Raw genomic sequence first — 20,417 nt, 5'->3', positions numbered from 1 at the left:
ACGGCCCCAGGAAGCCAAGGATGGGTGGGCAGATGCAGGCTCCACTCCCAGACCACAGGAGTCTCCACAGATCCCAACACCTACTGGGTCCTGACCTCTGCCCACAAGATCCACCACCACATTGGATTTCCCTCCCCTCCCCTCCCCTCCTCTCCTCTCCTCTCCTCTCCTCTCCTCTCCTCTCCTCTCCTCTCCTCCCCTTCCCTCCCATCTCCTCTCCCCCCCCCCCCGTCCCCTCTCCCCCCTCCCCTCCCCTGCCTTGTTCTCTTGGTGTCTGTTTACATGCTGTCCCCCTTGTTAGACTGTGAGCTCCCAGAGGGCAGGCAGCCCAGCCCACCCTGGGTGTCAAGGAAGGTTTTTAAGTACAAGGAAGCACAGGGACTAGGAGTATTTGTGAATAGAGACAAAGGCAAGCTTCGGCAAGTTTCTCACCTTTGCCAAAGCCAGCCAGCTAGGGACCAGAGAGAGGTCTGAGGGTATGAGGCCAGGCAGGGAAGGAAAGTGAGTGGAAGAAGAAGAAGAACTCGGGGTGAGAGGACTCCCTGCTGGGTGGGAGGAGACAGAAGAAAGGACAGAATGAGGTGATTTGGCCAGGAAAAGCCTCAGCTCTCTATGTAATAGGCACAGTGGCTCCAGTCCCTGGTCCCCAACTGCTCTTACAAGATCCATGTCTTGCTCACAGACACCACCTGGGCACACGTGATCATGTATCCACACGGGCAGCACATGCGCACATACGTGCCAGTCCACAGCTTCTCTGGCGCCTGGGGTCCATGTCCAGCCACCTGTCCCCTGACCACAGAAGCCAGAACCCCCCGGGCCAAGGGTGCCCTTTCCTTCTGGTCCCCGTCTTAGTGCCTGATGCCGACCTGGGGCCTGAGAGGAGGTACCCAAAAGGCGGAGGGAAGAGGAGGCCACCCCCTAACACCAGGGGCAAGCAGAGAAGGAAGCTGGGAAGCAGGGATCTCTGGCTAAGTTTGGCACAGCCACAGGTCCAGGCTTCCATGCTGAGTGGGTGGTGGCCTAGGAAGCCTCTACATCCACCAGAGTCCAAAGAGCACAGGTGTGGCTGCCTCATGGCCTCATCATCATAAGGCCCGCCTGCTCACCCAGGGCCCGCCTGGTCACAGGGCCTCTGTCTGTGGCCGAAAGCAGAGAAGCCACTGCCCTCCCGGCACCAGCACCGGAACGTCAGCTCAGACACCAGCCCCCCCAGGGGGACAAGCCTCACTGGAACACAGGTAAGGGTCTGGCCTTCAGGAAGACCAGGGGTCTGCCCAGCTGCAGGGGATCCCAGGGAGGTGGGAACAACTTAGGGTCTTCCCAGGGCCAAGGTCTCCAGCCCATTCCCAGATGCAGCCCCGAAGAGCAAGCCCAAAAAAGGGCTGGGACTCAGCTGCCCGCTAGCTGGCTAGGAAGCAGAGCAGGGGGAGCCAGGGCTCCAGAAGCATCTCTGGGCTCCTCCTCTGTGACTTCTGTGATGTAGACACCCCTTCCCTGCTCTCAGCCCCTAAATTCAGGGGATACATAGGGAAAACTAGGCTGCCATAGTCCTACGGGCCAAAGCCAGTTGGCTCCCATCTCCTGTGGTCTGGGATCTTGGAGCTTCAGATGGTTCTCTGGACCTGCCCACAGGGACCCAGAGGGACCATCCTGGCATGGGGGGAGGGGAGCAGGGCAGCCGCTAACCATGGCCAAGCTCATTCTCTCTTCTTTCACTTCTGGATCTAGAAGCAGGAAGTATTCTAGGTGGGGGGAGTAAGGAGGTGGGGTAGACTGAGGAGGAGGAGCGGGCTTCTAGCACCCCTTACCCTTGGAGGGGGATGAGGTGCTCCCAAACAAGGAACACAGAGCCAGCCGCCTTCTCCACAATCCTTCAATTGTTTCTTAGCAACTGATTTCCCCATCACTTGAGTCATCTTATCAAATCCTCTGCTATTTTCATAAGAGTCCTCATAAATGGGTGTGGGCCGCTCTCTTGCACTTTGCCCGGGATATTTCAGGGTTTCTGCGCAGGCACACCATGTAGATACCTGACATCCACAAACTTAATACCCCGTCCATGATGCGTACATGTGTCATTCAAATAGCACTCACCCTTGACCCACATGCTCAGTTAACTCCCACCCCACCCCACACATGCGCATGCCCTGCTTTTACCTTCATCCCATTTCAACATATTTGTATTCTAGAACCTCTCTGTGCCAAGAAGGCACTGGAGAGAGAGTGGTGGCAAGACCAGTCTGTCCTCAGCAGGTCACAGCCCAATGACAGAGGCATACACAAACAATGAAAGCATGGGGTTTGCAGCCAGACAGGGCTGCGACAGGCTGTTCATTCTCCAGTAAAGACTCGCTGGTGACCTCAGGCCTGTTACCCTCCTTGAGCCTCAGAGTCCTCATCTGGTAAATGGAATAATAACGGTACCCACCTGGTGAGTTTGTTCTGAGGATTAAATGAATTGACGAAAGTGAAGTCGATAGAACAGGGCTTAACACACAGAGCCAAAGAAGTATAAGCGATGGTAGATGGAAATTAAATACGATGTTTGTGGGGCACCTGGCTGGCTCAGTTGGTTGAGCATCCGACTTCGGCTCAGGTCATGATCTCGCAGTGCATGAGTTTGAGCCCCACATCGGGCTCTGTGCTGACAGCTCAGAGCCTGGAGCCTGCTTCAGATTCTGTGTCTCCCTCTCTCTCTGCCCCTCCCCTGCTCACACTTTCTCTCTCTCTCTCTCTCAAAAATAAATAAACATTTAAAAAATAATTTAAAAAATGATGTTTGTAAGGGGCATGGCACCAGGCTCACCACCAGAGTGGCTGTCTTTGCCAGAGAGAAACAGACAAGGTCGGTGCGACATCAGGAGGGTATTCTGGGCAGGGGAGAGTGTGGTGGTTGAGGGGGGCTTCACTGAGGAGGTGACCCTTGAGCTGGATTTAAAGGACTGGGTAGGGAGGGGCCCTGGACCAAGGGTTCAGCTAATAGAAAGGTGAAGAGACAGGAATCTTGATAAGACATTCAGAGAAATGCAAATCATTGACAAATCCTACAAAGCCCCATCATAAACATGCCTACACGTGTGCATGCAGACACACACACACAGACACACACACACACACACACACCCCTCCTAAGTGGGCCCACAGCTTAAGGAGTGACATTTGCAGAACTAGTCCAGGTTTGGACAAGAGACTTGCTTTGGCAAGGAAGGCTGCCGCACCTGATGCTTTTCCTCCAGAAGCTAGGTGCGCCCCATGGACCTGGCATCTTTCACATCCAGGCCCAAGGCAGGATATGTTCCCAGGTGCCCGTCCACCCAGCTTTCCTGAGCCCACAGGAATGAGCCTTACTGACCAAATGATGGGGAGCCAGGAGCCTGCCTTGGGGCCCCCGGGCCCAGCCAAGATGGGGCTCCTCAGAGAGTGGCATATCTGAAGATGATTCCAGAAAGGCCCCTGGAGCCAGAGGTTTCTGGCCTGGTCCTGGAGGCCCCGGGTCAGAGCCTGGCCCGAGCCTCAGGCCTGGGTGAGGGTTGAACTGCAAGAGCAGCCCTCCTACCCCATTCTGCCCTGGTAGCTCTCCTCCCCGGCCCTGATGGCTATCTCTTTGGTTCAGTGTAGACTCTAGGAGACATCAAACATGTCCCGGCCGAGCAGCAGAGCCATTTACCGTAAGCTCCCCCACCGGTCCCTTCGCCCCTTCCCCCCACCCCAACCCACTGCCCTCGGGGGTCTCCCTCCCCTCACTGACTCCCCCCTGTAGTTGCATGTCTCCCCTGCCCTGTTCTTGTGTCTCCATCCCCTTGCTTTGCACCCCTGCAGTGCACCGGAAGGAGTACTCACAGAACCTCTCCACAGACCCCACCTGCCTGCAGCACAGGGTGGAGGTGAGTAACCCTGAGGAGCTGCTCTCTGCCCAGGATCTGGCCTGGCTGGAGGCAGAAATATGTGAGGACAGCGGTCCCTGCAAGGACTTGAACAGCCCACTGTCTCAGAGGAGAAATGTCTGGACTTGAGTTCCCAGGGCAGACACAAACAAGCTACTTGGAGGCTGGCACGGAGGCTCTGGCCCTGCCTGGCTGGACAACACTGGCGCTGTGAGATCTGGTTGCCCGAAGGCCTGTCAACACCGCAGGAAGAGCACAGGCTGGAAGGACGTGGTGGGGAGGAGCATATACCTGACCAGGCTGAAGTATCTGGGGTAGAAACAGCCCCCGGGCAGTGGCAAATTTAGGCTCTCCGGGAGAACAAGCAGAGAGGGGCACAGGGGCGGTGGTCTGGAGGCTCACAGGGCAGCAGAGGTGGGGCTCCTTCAGCCAGCTGGGCTGGGGCCAGGAGTCCTGGGCTTCATGACAGAGGTCGGGGCTGGGAACAGGCTCCATTTAGGCCTGGCAGGTGAGAGCGAGAGGAGACATGTCCAGGATGCCAGGCGTTTGCTCATGAGGTCAGGGACCCCTGAACATGCAGGCAGCGTGAACTCATGGAGAGGCACTAGGGACTGGGCAGAGAGCAGGGCAGGGGGATCAGGCAGACAGCTGCCCCCCAACAAGGGCCTGGGGGCAAGGACAAGGGGTGGCATTTGGATGGGAGAAGGCAGAGGTCTCCTCGAGGAAGGAGAATAACCACAAAAACGTGATCAGAGCAGCCGTGGGCAAGGCTCTGAGTGGAGACAGATGACTATGGACCTCGCCGGGCAAGAATCAGGGAGGGGGCTCTTAATCTTCCTGCACGACTGGGAAGGGATGGACTAGCAGAGGTGGGAAAAGCATTCTGGGTACAGGGAACAGCATGAGAAATGTCAGAGAGGCAGGAATGCTAGGTCAGTGAAGAGAAGGACCAGGCTACGATGGTGGATTCCCAACTGGGGCCAAGGAAGGCAGGGACGGAATCTGAAGGTCCTATATTCCACTCAGAGGAGTGCAGACTTTATTTGTTGGCTCTTTGGAACCCATATCTACCACCATCCAGCCCCTTCAACTGGCCTGGACTGTTAACGGTCATGATTGTCCTTCCTCCAGACTCTGAAACCCTTTCATGCAGCTCATCAGACCCTGACTTGGGGGCCCTATCCTAGCCCAACCTAGCCCTCCCACTGACCCCTGAAGGCTTCTATACGGGGATGGCCTGGGACATCCCTTACAAGGAGGGATGTCTTCCTCGTCTGCTGCCTTTCCACCACCCCACCCCTGCCTACTACAACCTGTGAGCCCCCTCTCCAAACCTCTTTTCCCCCTCAGCACCTGATGACATGTAAGCTGGGGACTCAGAAAGTCCAAGAGCCCAAGGATGCCCTGAAGAAACTGCAGGAGGTGGATGCTCAGGGCCGGGTGTGGAGTCAGGACTTGTTCCTGCAGGTCAGAGATGGCTGGCTCCAGCTGCTGGACATTGAGACAAAGGTCAGCCCTCCCACTGTCCTCTGCAATGGATCATAGCTACCATAGATTGTAGAAAAGCAGGCACCAGGCACGGACTTCACCCTTCCGTGCCCCAAAAGGCAGCCAACTGTCCCCATATACAATACACACCCAGGCCTAGGAGGAGATGGGGGACAGAGGCACAGGGGTCAGGGAAGACGACACACCTGCCCCAGGCCACTAGGAGAGCTGAGGCAACCCAGGTTAGGAGTTTCCAGGAGCCACCATGGCTCTCAGGGGCCTCACAGCCCAACTCTCTGTCTGGCCCAGGAGGAGCTGGACTCTTACCGCCTGGACAGCATCCAGGCCATGGATGTGGCACTCAACACTTGCTCCTTCAACTCCGTCCTGTCCATCACAGTACGGGAGTCAGGCTTGCCAGGCACCAGCACTCTGCTCTTCCAGTGCCAGGAAGTGGGGGTGAGTGACCAGGGGTAGGATTGGGGAGAGAGTGGGTATAGGGTCCATTGACCATCACTCTCCCCCTGACACTCCCCACACATATACATAGCCTGACTGACTGCTGCTTCCTCCAGGCAGAGCAACTGAGGACCAGCCTGCAGAAGGCCCTGGAGGACGACCAACAGCAAAAGTAGGCAGTCTCTGCCCCGGCCCCCATCAGGACCTCAGGACTTGGGCCTGGGAGGGCCACGTCCCGGCCCCACATCTGGGGGAGCCCAGAGGCCTGTGGCCCAACCAACCTGGGCCTGGAACTGGGAAGGGATCAGGCTGGGACTTGCCAATGGACATAGGGCAGATGCTAAGGCCAGGACCAGGGAACACTGAAGACTGTCCCTGGAGACTGACATGGGACCGAGAGGACCTGGAGGGCAGGCAGATGAGGCAGGGTGGAGTCCCGATGGAGACCAGGGAGCAGGGCAGGTGGGGCTCCTGGAGAGAGGTGGTAAAATCCCTCAGTCCTGGGGCAGAAATATAAACAGAGCCTCTGTCCCAAGAACCCCATCAAAACTGTGTCCCCATTATGTGCTCACCAGACCCCAGTCTGGAGCCCCAGGCCAAAACAGATGGAGGGGGCCTCCTCCGGAAAGACCGTTCCCTAAGGAGCAGTTACCCCCTCCGGAGCAGGGGCCCTCTCCAGAACAGCCCTACTGGATGACCCCAGAGCACAGTAAGTCTGGGGCATGAGGGCAGATGGAAAGGAAGGTTTGGAACAAAGATCAAAGAGCCTCTGGGCCATGGTCCCCTTACATTGCAGACATGCCACCATCTCCAAGGTCCCTGCCACGCCACTCCAGTGCCCGAGAACAAAGCACCTTCACTCTCCCTCCTCCAAGCCAGTCCCCATCCCCCGAGAACCCAGAGAGGGATGAGGTAATTATAGATTGTCTTGGGTTTGCTGAGGCTTTCTGGGCCTGGCCCAAGGGAAGACATCAACCCTTCCCCTGCGCCCAGGAGGCCAGGTGCCAGGATGGCCAAGGAAGGCCTAGGGCTGAGGAGGGATAGGGAGGTTTGGTCGGACCCTGGACTGGGCCTCAGGCTCCTGTTGGAGGTGGGGAGGGGTTGGGAGCAGGGTTGGGCATTCCAGGATGGGCCCAACTGCCCATTCAAGGGCATGGGTTGTTTGGGGTCCAGGAGATACTAAGCCACATCCTTAGAGACACCGAGGTGTTTGTGAGAATGCTGAAGGAGGCCCAGGCAAAGAACAGTCATAAGAAGAAGAGACTGGGGAAGAAAAAGGGCAAGGATCAGTGGGGTGAGTGCTGAGGGCTGGGGGAGAAGGGTGGGGGGTGTGGTCCTGGGATCATCTACAACCCACCACCCTTTCCCCCATCCCCTTTAGGGATGACACAGGCACAGTACATTGACTGCTTCCAGAAAGTCAAGTACAGCTTCAACCTCCTGGTATGTGGCTCCTCACAAGTTCCACAGCCTTCCCCTTCCCCCACGCCAGCAGCGCCCTCCTCTCTGGTCTTGTAGATGCCCCAAATCCTTTCCTTCTCTAACTTCACCCCTTAGAACCTCCCCCTCCCCCTCGTGGGACTCCTTTGGAGTGTGCCAGGCTCCCAACCGAAGCTCTGAACAATTATGGGGCCCTGTGGTCCTGGTAAAGGTAGGGAAGGATGACGGGTAGTAGCACATAACACCCTGTGTCCCCAGGGGAAGCTGGCCATCTGGCTGCCGGAGAAGAATGCCCCTGAGTTCGTGCACATCCTCTTCCAACTTCTACACTTCGTGAGTTTGGGGATGATAGGGTGATAAAGAGAGACAGGCTCCATTAAGATGGAGCAGAGGCCACGGTGGAAGGCAGGGGGGCAGAGGGAGGCTGTGGGGTCTGCACCTTGCTCACCACAATACAACCTCCTCATTGGCTCCAAGATACCATCCCGCCTGTGTGCAGAACCCCTCAACAAGCTAGATGGGCTGGGGTCGGAGCCGGGGGCACCAGGGATCCAAGAGACACAGGAAAGAGCAGGAGGCCTGAGGCTACGCAGCACTGCAAGGGTGGGAAGCCAGGGATTCCAGGCCCTTCCACTCCTCCTTAGCCGTGGGGGAGCCTGGGCTTCCTGACACCTTCCATTTCTCCCCTAGATCCTGGCCCAGTGCTCGGAGCCCGAACTGGCCACCCGAGTGATTTCACCCCTCCTCACCCCCAAAGCCATCGACCTGCTGCAGTCCTGCCTAAGCCCACATGAGAGTGACTTCTGGAAGGGTCTGGGTGTGGCCTGGACTACCAGCCGGTGAGTGAGGACCAGGCCTGAACTGAATCGGGGTGAGGAGCATGGGGACATCAGGCACGACACTGGAGATGGCAGGCTCTACATTGTCACAAACCAGAAATATCTCAAAACAAATTCAGGGGGGACCCAACATGGAGTTCCCAACTTTTTATTAGACTGACTATAAATAATTTAAAAAAACCAAAACCTACCACTCACCATCACCCACCACTGAAGGAGAAAAGAACAATGCTTCCCAAGAAAGCAGAGCTGGCAAACTTCTATTAAAATATTTTCTTAGGGTGCCTGGGCTCAGTCGGTTAAGTGTCTCACTTTGGCTCAGGTCATGATCCCGAGGTTCGTGGGTTCAAGCTTCATGTCGGGGTCCGCACTGGAGCCTGCTTTGGATCCTCTGTCTCCTTCTCTCTCTGCCCCTCCCCCTGCCCCACTCAACGCTCACTCTCTCAAAAATAAACATTAGAAAAAAACTTCAGGGGCACCTGGGTGGCTCAGTTGGTTAAGCGTCTGACTTCAGCTCAGGTCATGATCTCACAGTCTGTGAGTTTGAGCCCCGAGTCAGGCTCTGTGCTGACAGCTCAGAGCCTGGCGCCTACTTTGGATTCTGTGTCTCCCTCTCTCTCCGCTCTCCCCAACTCACGCTCTCTCTCTGTCTCTTTCGCTCTCTCAAAAACAAACATTAAAAATAAAAACTTGTAAAAAAAAAAACACCTCAAAAATTAACAACGTAATAAAGTAAAATATTTTCTCATTTTTGCCAAGGACAAAGTGGAAACTGTCTCAATCCAGCCAGAACTTAAGAATTACTGACATAAGAGATGCAAATGTAACATCAATAAGGCCTGGCAACCAACAGGCCAAGGGGGTGAGAGAGAAAGAGAGATCCCACACTGGTATTACTGTGAGATGGGCAGTGAGCTAATCAGGCCACAGCAATGAGACAGCCATGGGGAGTGAGCGGGAGGTGAAACCAGCTGGGATACGCTGAGCCGAGGTGTCAGTGAAACATTCACCAGACACAGGGTGGCCCGGTCCTCAAGAGAGAGGTCCCAGCTGGCTTGTGGGTTTAAGTCAGCACAGAAGTGACAGCTGGAGCCCTCTAGAGACTAGCGCCCCAGAGGGAGCCCAGGGAGCTCCCTTAAATCAGTGAGGCCTGCCAGAGCCCGTGAGAGAAGAAGAGACACTTCCATGTGTTGGTGGCCAAAGAGGTCAAGGAGGCAAAGAGAAATGCCAGGGAGTTAAAAGGAGAAACAAAAGAGCAGAGGCATGAAAACCAAGAGAGAAGAGGTTTGAGAAGGAGAGAGAGGCGTCAACCAGGAAACGAGCCAGCTGTGCTAGTGAGTCTCTTGCCAAATGTGGAGGGTTCTTTTCATTTCAGCCTCATTAGAAGAATTTTTTGTCCAGTCCATCTAAAGACATGAATTATGGCCCAATTTAACTTATTTACCTTATTGTGGTAGAATATGCATTAGATAAAATTTACCATTTTAAAGTGGATGATTTGATAGCTTTAGGTACCTTCTCAGTGTTGTGCAACCATCACCACTATCCATTTCTAGAACTCTCCCATCACGCCAAACAGAACTCTGTACCTGTTCCTCCCTCTCCCCAGCACCTGGTAACTTTTATTCTCCTTTCTGTCTCTGTTTCATTTTTAAATATAAAGTGAAGTCAAATGTGCCCTAAAATGTTCTCCAATTTCTTAAAATGACCACAAATCAGTGAATGAGTGAATTGAAAGACAAGTACAAAAAAGAGACTAACCAAAAGGATGTAAAAACCCTCAAAAGAGTTGAGTTTGGGCAAATTATATTTAGGTGACTTGATTTTAGGCAAACTGACCAGAAGTTATAAATAACACTAAATGGGGTGGTAATCTGGAAGGAAGGAGACCACACAAGGCCAGTATTGGGCAGGGCATAAAGATAATGTGGGCAGGGCATAAAGACATATTCTTAGAAAAGAGAAGGTCATAGAATGACTGCCCAAAAGGAGTATTAGCAGGGTCAAGGGAAGACTTGAGCATGTTTTTAGGGTAAAGAAAAGGAACCAACTAAAAAGATTCATAAGAGGAAATAGGGGCGTCTGGGTGGCTCGGTCTATTAAGCATCCGACTTCGGCTCAGGTCTTGATCTCACAGCTCATGGGTTCGAGCCCCACATCAGGCTCTGAACTGATAGTGCGGAGCCTGCTTGAGATTCTCTCTCTCCCTCGCTCTGTGCTCCTCCCCCACTCTCTCTCTCTCTCTCTCTCAAAATAAATAAACATTAAAAAAAGATTCAGAAGAGGGAATGATTTATTTGTTCCCACTGAGTAGATATTTATGAGCTCTTTCCAATGTGCTGCCCACTGTACTCAGGATAGAGCTCTCAAGGAACTCCCTGAAGTAAGAAACACAGGCACATGGGACATGTGTGTAACACAGTGGGAGAGGAGCAGTAACCCGGGCTATTCCAAGAGGAAATGATCACTTCTGCCCCTATGAGGAAGGGAGGGAACTTCCGCAAGCTGAATGGGGATTCCCCGGGACAGGCAGGTGGAGAAGACTCTTAGCAGCGTGAGCCTGCCCTTCCTGCAGTGGGTGCGGGGGTGGGGGTGGGGGGTGGGGGGGGTGGCAGGGGGCTGGGAGGCAAGTAGCAGCCCCCACCCTACATTAACCACAGCAGCTCCTGTGACTGCAAGGTGAAGTCCCACACACTAGTTAGCTAAACAGAAAGAGATCTGATGCCAAGAAATGAAAAACAGGTTAGAAAAACACTGCCTGAGGCCCTGAGGGGGTCTTCCAGCCCTAACAGTCTTCGGTTCCACCCCTTTGATCCACACCCCAAGTCAGTGCCATAAAGCGCCTAGTGTGTTCTTCTGGAGTTGATGTATCTGCACTTCACAGGCAGAGGTGAGGCTGGCCTACAGATACTCACACGGTGGGATGCGTTCAGCTTAACTGTGTGCCCCTGTGTGGGTGTCTGGGGCCTTTCATCTGTGCACACGGGCCATTACCTCCCTTACCTAGAAGATCCGGCCATCCCCTCCCTCTCCACATCCAACAGCCTGGCACGGAGTGGACTCAGCATTGTTCTCTCCCCAGGGCCAACTGGACAGGCAGTGAACCCCTGCCCTATCAACCCACATTCTATGATGGTTGGCAGCTTCCAGAACACTCCAACCAGGTAAGGAGAGCTTAGCAAAGAGTCCTGCTCAAAGCCCTGATCTCTGGCTACTTTCTGCCCATTCGGTCCAAACCACGGTCACATGAAAATTAAGTGGTAGGCGGGGCCACGTGGGTACCCAGATCTGTGTGGTGGACAGGCAGGGGAGCGGATATGGGACAGGTTTGTGTGTGAGTGGGTCTGTGGTCTGATACCCCAGCTCCCCACCGCCATGTTGGCTGACTGCCTGCTCCTGCTCTCTCTGTTCTTTCCCTACAGGCCCCCTCAGGATACCAGGACTCTACTTCCCTCTGGTATGCCCTGGACTTAGTCAGGGCTGTATGATTCTGGGGAGGGAGGGATGGGACTGACCCTGTGGATCTGTGGATTCTACATCTCAGAGACCGTCTGGGCTCTCTTTTAGCCAGACATGCGTGTGTACAGCACATCCCTCCCCTACCTCGGGTGAAAAAGCAGTTTTTTTTACCTTCCCAGACTCCAATCCTTCTCGTGATACTGTCCACACATGCCTCTGATTTCCCAGAGCTCAGAGATAAAGCGCTCAGAGGAGAGCTCAGACATAGAAAAGTCCACTCCTAGAAGAGTCTTCAGAAATCAGAGACATTTCAGACCCCTCCTGCCTGCAGAAGCCCCCACCCTAAGCCCCACCTTACACTGACCGGCCACTACACCTCTGTGGCAGCCGAAAAGTCACCACCAGACTCCAGGCAGGAGATATCTGGGTCTCTGGGGGCTGGGACAGGGACTCAGTCTCTGAGGCTCCATTCTCCAGCCATCCTGACTCTGCGTGTGGTTGGGGGGGAAGCCCCACGTTAGGGAGCACCTACTTTGCTCAAGAGGAGATATACCACCATGGCCCTCAGCCCGGGGACCCCAACCACGTGCCCTCCAGCCCCAGACTTGCCAAGCCAGCCCTGAAAATGCAAGTTCTCTATGAGTTTGAAGCTAGGAACCCACAGGAACTGACTGTGGCCCAGGGAGAGGTGCTGGAGGTGAGACACGGGCTTGAGCCTAGAAAAGAAGATGGTGGTTGGTGGGAGCCATAGGGGTTGGTGGTCCAGGTGTGGGGCTGCTGGGGTGGGTGGCCTAGATAGGGAGAAGGAGGGTGAGGAAGGGCAGGAAGGAAGAAACCTTTGTGGGGGTGTGGGGGTGGACAGAAGCTCGGGTGACTGAGGAGTTAGGGGTGATTCTTGGCAGGTTCTGGACCAGAGCAAGCGGTGGTGGCTGGTGAAGAATGAGAAGGAACAGAGTGGCTACATTCCCAGCAACATCCTAGAGCCTCAACAGTCGGGGTCCCAGAGCCAGCTGCCTTCTCGGGTACTACCCAACCTAGACTATCCAGATGCTCTAAGTCGGAGGTGGGGGGCAGGAAGGATTCAATGACAAGCAGAGGAGATAGCCCTGGTGTGATTTAATCAGTAGTGTCACAGGTTTCCTGTGTGCCAAGTTTATCATGGGGCCAGAGCAGAGATCAAGCCTTGTCCCCACCAGACAAGCAAACCATGAAACGGGATGAGTGATCCAATAGGAGTCAAGAGAAGGGGCCCAGATGATGGGGTTTGTGGGTAGAAATGAGACGAGATGGCCTCTCATCTCATCTCACCTGATTCTAGGCTCCAATGCTTCGACTTAGCTCAACGCCTGAGGAAGTCACAGCCTGGCTGCAGGCAGAGAACTTCTCCACCATGTAAGTGCCTAGCCCCACAGGGTGTGTTGGGAGAACCTTCGTAAAGGACTCAGATAATAACCATGGAAGCCTGGAGACCCAGAATATACACGGCGCAGTGCTACCTCTGCTGAGTTAAAGAGAGCAGAAGAACGGGCGTGCCCATGCCCTTCTAGAGCACTGAGTGATGAGCCTCCGCCTCCGGGAAGGCGGCAGGACCAGAGGGAACTCAGGAAGAAACTCAGCCGCCAGCCACCCCTTCCCACCACAAAATTCTCTTCCAGGGCATTTCTCTGTTCAAACCCAGGAGTTCTGACACTGGTTTAAGCCGACATGGGTATCTTACTCCTTCACCTCCAGGCACCCTGCTCCATGAGTCCTCCTGTAACCCCAGCCTCCAAGCCCACACAGCTCCTCACACGACACTCCAAAATATACCAAGCCCCAAGTACTCGGGCCCGAGTCCTTCTGCTCTACCACTGACAGCTTCTGCTGTTCTTGTTCCCAGCACGGTGAGGAGCCTCAGGTTCCTGAGAGGGAACCAGCTGCTTCACATGAGACCTGGGGAGCTTCAGATGCTGTGTCCACAGGAGGCCCCACGAGTCCTGGCGCGGTTGGAAGCTGTTAAAAGGATGCTGGGGGTGAGGACAGCCGGGGGGCACTGACCCCTGCGGGAAATTCGCGATGCTCCCTGGGTGGGAACGAGAGTGCCAGGTGGACAAGCCTGTGGGCCCAGCCCCGGGCTAGAACTGAGTGTGGCAGGTACCGGGCGCAGGGGATATTCACCCAGAGGCTCGACTCCACCCGTTCAGGCATGCCTTGAGGCTCCAAGCCAGTTGATGGCATGAGCTCTGGGGGTCCCTCACCTGGCAGTGGCCTCACCTCGGTTGTTTTCTCTCCTCAGATGAGCCATTAGGCACCAACCCAAACACCTCTAAGACCAAGACCCTCTCACAAGCAAGATGGCAGATCTGATTCTTTGTGGAGCCCTGAGAAATCCACTCTGAGGTCCCCAGTTTGCAGTGAACCCCACACCCCAGCTCACACAGCAAAGAGGATGAGCAAGCCCGGAGGTTGAGACAAACGTTTCCCCTTCTCGCTGTGTTGAGGGACCCCCCTCTCCCCCAGTTACCACCTATTTATTGTATCTCTTTCCTAAGCCTGGAGCACTAATGCCAGATTGGTCAGGTCTCCGTTCAGCACCCCCCCCCCCCCACCTCCCAATAAAAGCATCTTTGAGCTTCGTATGTTCCTCCCTGAAGCTTCTTCTGGGCCTGAAGGGGGCCCAAGGCAGGGAGGCGGGGAGAGGTGGGACACCGGGCATGAAACAGCAGCAGCCCCACACCATCCCTGGGCCAGACTGTCTGAATTGAGTGGGAATCGCACTGCAAACCTGGAGCCAAGAGAATTTGAGAATTATGGCCCAAGCTCTCCTTACGCTTTCTAAAACAAACTCCAAAATCATGAAGGCTATGCTCACCATCTTTACCCTTCTGTGTACACTGCTCCCAGTAGGTCCCCAGGCACCCAGGAGAGCTGGGGCACCACACTGCACAGGAGCAAAGGGTACTCGGGCTGACAGCGGTAGGTTTGGGTCACAGTCGCGGGTGATCCAGAGAAGCACTAACAAGCAAGGCAGTGGCTCCAGGCTCTACTTGGCAACTGCCTCTTTTAATGCGACTGCTGCCCCCTCCTGTTGGGTGAGCCAACCTTGAGCTCCCTGCCCCGCTTGCCTCTTTGGTGGCAGAGCACAGGGAACATTGGCCTGGAAGGTGAAAGTCCACCAAATGGCTGTTTGAACTATAGCAACTCACTGCCTGGGTCCCTGTTTTCTCAAAGGTTCAGTAAAGAGTGTGGACTGTTTGTTGGTGGCTTCCAATATTTAGTACACATGGCCTTTTTAAATCTCATAGCTGGACTCTTCTCCCTACCTAACAGAGGTTATACTTTTATTGATTTAGTTAACAGTAAGTCTACAAAGATGTGCCTATGGGTCAACAGCCTTGGAGGGTTAAGAGCCTTGAGGCTCCAAGCCAGTTGATGGCATGAGCTCTGGGGGTCCCTCACCTGGCAGTGGCCTCACCTCGGTTGTTTTCTCTCCTCAGATGAGCCATTAGGCACCAACCCAAACACCTCTAAGACCAAGACCCTCTCACAAGCAAGATGGCAGATCTGATTCTTTGTGGAGCCCTGAGAAATCCACTCTGAGGTCCCCAGTTTGCAGTGAGTTTGCCCTTAAGTCTCTCTTTTGTCTGAGCCCCACATTTTACCCTATTTTTAAAATTTTTATACAGATTCCTGGGGCTCCCCATTAGAGATTCTGTTTCAGTGGGCCTGAGGTGGGCCCAGGAATCTGCACTTTTTAAATGTTTGTTTATTTTGAGAGAGAGAGAGAGAGTGGGGGAAGGGCAGAAAGAAAGGAGGACAGATGATCTGAAGCAGACTCTGCTGACAGCAGAGAGCCTATTGTGGGTCATGAACCCACAAACCAGGGGATCATGACCTGAGCTGAAGTTGGGCACTTAACCAACTGAGCCGCCCAGGTGCTCCAGATTACCCTATTTCTCAAAGGCCTATGTCAGTCCCTCAAGTTCCTAGCCTCCGAAAATCACCTCTTAGCTGGTAAGACTGAATAGGGAAGCAAAAGCTTTCCTTCACAAAAGAGAATACAGGAAGTCTGACTGCCAAGGGCCAAAGTTAACCAGAAAATTAATTTATTGGAATGGGCAGAGGGAGATAATAAACCATGGCCCTCTGGGGCTTCATAGAGCTGAAGGAATCCTAGATGGGGGAATGATCTCAGGACGAGGGAGAAAAAAAGGTGTTTTAGCACAGGGCTCCCCAGATGTCCCAGCAAAGACTGAGGTGAGGTGAGGGGCTGTTTGGACACCCAAGCACAGGGGGACCGGCACAAGTCTCGCTAGTAGGCAGACCTAGGTGTGAATCCCAGGCCCCCCATGAGAACTTAGGCTTAGAAAGGCAACTTAACTTCTCCAAGCATTATCTTCTATAAAATGGGCATAAAACCTATTTCACAAAATTGTTGTGAAGCTTTCATTGGAATAAATTAGCCAACCTGTATGAAATATCTAGACTCTTGCCTGGTATATCATAGGTGTTCAAACCATGTTCGTTAGGTCAGGTTAATTTGTGACTGGCCTTTTGTGACCTTGGAAGAGGAATCCAGGCATGTTAACTCATGTGTCCCTATGTGTTTGCACTTCTTTCCCTCTTCCTTTTAGTGACGTGTCCTTACAAAAGCCCCAACCTTGGGGCACCTGTGTGGCTCAATCGATTGAGAGTCTGACTCTTGATTTTGGCTCAGGTCCTGATCTCATGGTTTGTGAGTTCGAGCCCCACATCAGGCTCTGTGCTGACAGTGTGGAGCCTGCTTGGGATTCTCTCTCTGCCCCTCCCCCACTTGTGTGTGTGTGTGTGTGTGTGTGTGTGTGTGTGTGTGCGCGCGCGCGCACATGTTCACACACACACACACTCTCTCTCTCTCCTTCTCTCAAAAAAAAAAAAGTCCCAACGTTGGTTCAGCAAACTAAGGGAGAAATGTGATTTCCCACACCCACATTAGGGGGCTGGGGCTCAGTGTCCTGAGAGGCCATGGCCAGAAACCTTCCAAGTAGCTGCCTCCCCACCACCCTCCACAATAGCAATTCCCTGGTGGCCAGAGTCTCAGTCGCTCTGTGGGTGAAAAATGAACAAGCCTTTTATAATTGGAAAAAAAAAAAAAAAGGAAGACGGTTTTATTGCAGCCTAAGTGAGGAGCACAGCTGCCTGGGACACACAATCTTCCCAAAGAAGAGAGTGCCCCATGAGAAGGAATGTTTAATACAGGGTTATATATAGTTTTTCTGTTACATCAAGAGTTACAAACCACCATGATGAAGCACATTGCAGAAAATCACAAACTTTATCTTAATGCTTTTAGTATGTGCAAGGTTGCAGGCTTCTGAAGTATGGGAACAGAACTTAGGGAGATTTTTACCCTTTAGTTTGACATATTTCAGGCTATTTGCTAACAAAGCAGACATACAATGTGTGCTCAGGGCAGATAGAGCCCATGCTTTGAAGTTTGGTGAAGTCATTCTGACCTTGGTAAAAGTAGAACTTCCCTGGGAGCCTAGGAACAGGGCCCCAAACATTGTAAGTTGGAAATTTCCTTTACTATTTCCCCTTTTGATCAATATTCTTTCCTCAGAAAGCATTGATGATCAACCTAATTTCCAGGATGCCTGGCTGGTCTGCCCTGGGTCCATCAAGTCTCTCGTCACTAGGTGTGAATATATATGTAGTTTTTACGTACAATTCTTCATTGGGAGGAATCTATTGTAACATAAATAATGGGAAACTTAAAAGTGATATATGTTTTCTATTAGGTCTAAATAATAAGCAAACACATTACATGTGCTTGGCTTAGATTGTCTAGTTTTACAGTTGATATAACAGTTATAACAAAGATATGTGGGCAGTAAAAGAATTCCCATAAGTAGAATCTGAAGAAACCAATGTCATGTTGGAACAGACTCAGAAGAAAAAAATCCAAAGAATCCTTTACATACATTTTGATAAAAGGGTAGGGAAATTTATGAGTATTTATGAGGAAAGATAAAGCATGTGCAAGAAGCAAACATAACATATATTCCCATGTTTCTTTGGAATGGTGACTTAACCTCAGAAGAAGGCAAAATTCAGTCCCTGACATCAGGTTTTCGTAGGGTAAAGAAAAGGGGCTATGGGCATGCTCCGAGAACTTGTATAACTTGGATGGGGTCTTAGGCTCATTGTCTCCGGTAAGGAATGCAAGGCCTTGCTGGTTCATAGGCTGAAACCGTATCAACTGACCTTGAGTCCAGGCTTCTGCAGAGAAAGCTAGTGAGTTTGTTAGTGGGGTCTGAAAGACATAATGGGTGATTAAGGGGAAACAGTTGTCTGAAAAACAAGTTTTAAACTTTTTGTCAGTTTTAACTTCATTAACCCTATGGGGCACAGTTTCAATTCTTGAGTTATGATCATTCCTTAATCTTGAAGAATTACAACAATAACCATTTTGTCCACGTCTTTATTTCTTTAGGTGAGGTAGGTTTGGGGTAAAGAGCAGTTTTTACAAATCTTAGCTCTAACATGCCTATGTGCTAGGCTAAGCAGAAGTTTTTAATTTAAAGGTCAGAGCAGCAGGGGAAATAGAAGCAACATGAGTCAGACATGCTAAGGTTTTTTTTTTCCTGTTATAATTTCCCATTGTCAATCCTTCATTCCATTTCTATGGAACCTGGGTGGAGGTCCATCCTCCATAACTGCTTCAAGCCAAATTAGGACGCAGTAGGGTCTTTGCAATGGAAGGAACTGATGTGTGCAGGACTCAATTTTTGGTCCCTTGTGCTAATGGAGGAGAACTATCTGAGAATTTGGATATATTCCCACATAGTTTAGTACTATATGACATCATTAATTTTATCCCCAAGTATTTAAAGAAAAGTAGCAGTATAGTTAAACCCATCATTCCCTCTAAAATTGATCTATATCAACAAGTATCCAAGGGAATAAATCAGTAAACCAGCCCCAGCCACCTTGGAAAGGGAAGTGTGGTGGTCAAGGCTTCTTATAGCCAAGTGGCTTGCTGCCCGATTTTACCTATATGGATTTTTATTTCCCAAGAGGGGCTCATACAGGTGCAGCAAGTGATGTTAGCCATCATATAGACTCTGCCTTAGCAAGCAATCGAGCAACCAATAAGAGGCATTTTTATGGAAACAAAAGAAAAACACAGGTTAATGGTTGGAGCAAATTATAAACCTAGTGTCTGAGTCTCAAGTGTTACCAGTGAGATTTTCAGATGTCAGGCTGGAAGCATCCTCAGACGGAGAGGAAATCAGGCAGCAAAAACTAGATGGGTTTTTCTGAATCATAATTCAAATGTCTCTGGTGATCCCAGGCACAAAGATAGTCTACACACGAGTTTTGTGGCAATTTCTCTGAAGCTGACCTCAAGTTGTCTAGCATCTGTTTTTAGGGCTTTAGGGCAAAAGGGCAGTTTTAGTTAAGAGAATGGAAGATTGGAGAACTTAGTTTGGAGAGCCATAGCAAGATATTTGAGGAAACCAGAAGAATTTAGGATCTAGTCTAATTTATAATAAACAGTATTAAAATCTATTATCTATAAATATGTGTTCTTGAAACATATATTCTTCCTATACTCACCCTCATTCTTTTTTAAAAACATTTTTTTAATGTTTATTTATTTTTGAGAGAGAGAGAGAGAGAGAGAGAGAATCCAAAGCAGACTCTAGGCTCTGAGCTGTCAGCACAGAGCCCAATGTGGGGCTTGAACTCTTGAACTGTGAGATCATGACCTGAGCCAAAGTTGGATGCTTAACGGACTGAGCCACCCAGGCGCCTCTAATTACCCTCATTCTTAAAGATAGCCAAACCAAGACTAACTGGTTTGTAAAACAAGTCCAGTCTTAACAAACTTGGCCTAATTATTTGCATATGCTCAACAAGAACAGTAACTGACCATACAGATTCTTGAAAACTTGCTTTACTGGAACTTTTTATAAGGAGTCTCTAGTTTAAACTTTAAATACCCTCTTGAGACCAGAAGCCAATCTAAATACTTGCCATCAAACTTGCCTGTAACCTCTAGATTTGGGTGAATTCCTCTTCTCAAGGTCCCCAAAATATCCTGAGGTTCTTGGACCTGCCAGGAAGTAACATTCTTTCCTTACAAGTAAGGCTGCTGGGAACTCCACAAGGAAGAGTATCAGGCCAACATTTCCAAGGGGGCTCTATTAGCTTCACAAAGTCAACCTTAATTCCTTAAAACTCTCTGGTCATATCTGACTCTATGCATGTCTTTTTCAAATATGACATTCCAGTCAAAGCCTTGATAATATAACCAATGTTTCTAATGGTGTCCTGTTACAAGGAGAACATATTTTTATTGAATTAATGCAAGTAATTATAATTGCCATGAAAGAAAGTATACTGATTGAGAGTTTCTGAATTTCCGAGGGTTCAGGTAGGGAGAAGAGTTAAATGCCTCAATTTGTTCACAAAGGAATATTTTATCATACTTCTGTAGATCATAGATATCTTAAAAGAAAGCTTCCTCAACCTGAAAGAGCAAACATTAGAGACCCAACAATATTTTAAGTAAGACTCATTAAAAACTATAACCATCTTTCTCAATCCATTTATCTCCATGTTATCAACTTTTTTTGAATGCTTTTTCTATTCTAGAAATTTTTATTCAGCCTAGTTTTATGATCTTAAAGGTATATCAAATACTTGTATTTCTCAAAAAGTTCCTTTTATGAGTCTCCTTGAAGATGAAACACATTTGGCAAGAGCATCAGAACAATAACTATAAATGACAAAAGACTAAACATGGACATGGTTAAAAATCTGATATGAGAGTTCATTATAATATAGCCAGCAAGGAAATCTGGTTATTTCTGTGACA

The 20,417-nt window shown here is 51.1% G+C and overlaps 1 protein-coding gene across 3 annotated transcripts; it reads left to right on the top strand.

Moving 5' to 3' along the window:
- Nucleotides 1-1,086: 1,086 nt before the first annotated feature.
- EPS8L3 (EPS8 like 3) lies at nt 1,087-14,190 on the top strand. 3 transcript variants are annotated; one of them, XM_053214582.1, is made up of 19 exons: nt 1,087-1,241; nt 3,617-3,671; nt 3,823-3,887; nt 5,238-5,396; nt 5,685-5,834; nt 5,951-6,006; nt 6,410-6,543; nt 6,631-6,746; nt 7,008-7,128; nt 7,216-7,277; nt 7,533-7,607; nt 7,965-8,113; nt 11,196-11,277; nt 11,536-11,570; nt 12,083-12,269; nt 12,475-12,594; nt 12,891-12,964; nt 13,452-13,584; nt 13,848-14,190. In XM_053214582.1, the coding sequence occupies exons 2-19, from the start codon at nt 3,641-3,643 to the stop codon at nt 13,857-13,859; spliced, it is 1,761 nt and encodes a 586-aa protein (XP_053070557.1). In that variant the 5' UTR covers nt 1,087-1,241; nt 3,617-3,640; the 3' UTR covers nt 13,860-14,190. The 3 variants fall into 3 exon arrangements, with proteins under 3 accessions (XP_053070557.1, XP_026914200.1, XP_053070558.1); XM_053214583.1 differs by having other exon boundaries at nt 1,112-1,241; nt 3,622-3,671; XM_027058399.2 differs by lacking the exons at nt 13,452-13,584; nt 13,848-14,190 and adding an exon at nt 13,304-13,445.
- The last annotated feature ends 6,227 nt before the right edge of the window (nt 14,191-20,417 follow it).

The sequence above is a fragment of the Acinonyx jubatus genome, chromosome C1 (genome assembly GCF_027475565.1).
Source record: "Acinonyx jubatus isolate Ajub_Pintada_27869175 chromosome C1, VMU_Ajub_asm_v1.0, whole genome shotgun sequence".
In the NCBI taxonomy this organism is placed as follows: domain Eukaryota; kingdom Metazoa; phylum Chordata; class Mammalia; order Carnivora; family Felidae; genus Acinonyx; species Acinonyx jubatus.
Note: the sequence above shows the minus strand (reverse complement) of the source record. Positions and strands in the feature narration are given on the sequence as shown.

Excerpts from the sequence above, each read along its gene's own strand:
- EPS8L3 (XM_053214582.1), top strand. The coding sequence starts at position 3,641 with ATGTCCCGGCCGAGCAGCAGAGCCATTTACC. Across the intron at positions 5,835-5,950 it reads TCCAGTGCCAGGAAGTGGGG|GCAGAGCAACTGAGGACCAG; the intron begins GTGAGTGACCAG and ends TGCTTCCTCCAG. Across the intron at positions 6,747-7,007 it reads AGAACCCAGAGAGGGATGAG|GAGATACTAAGCCACATCCT; the intron begins GTAATTATAGAT and ends TTTGGGGTCCAG.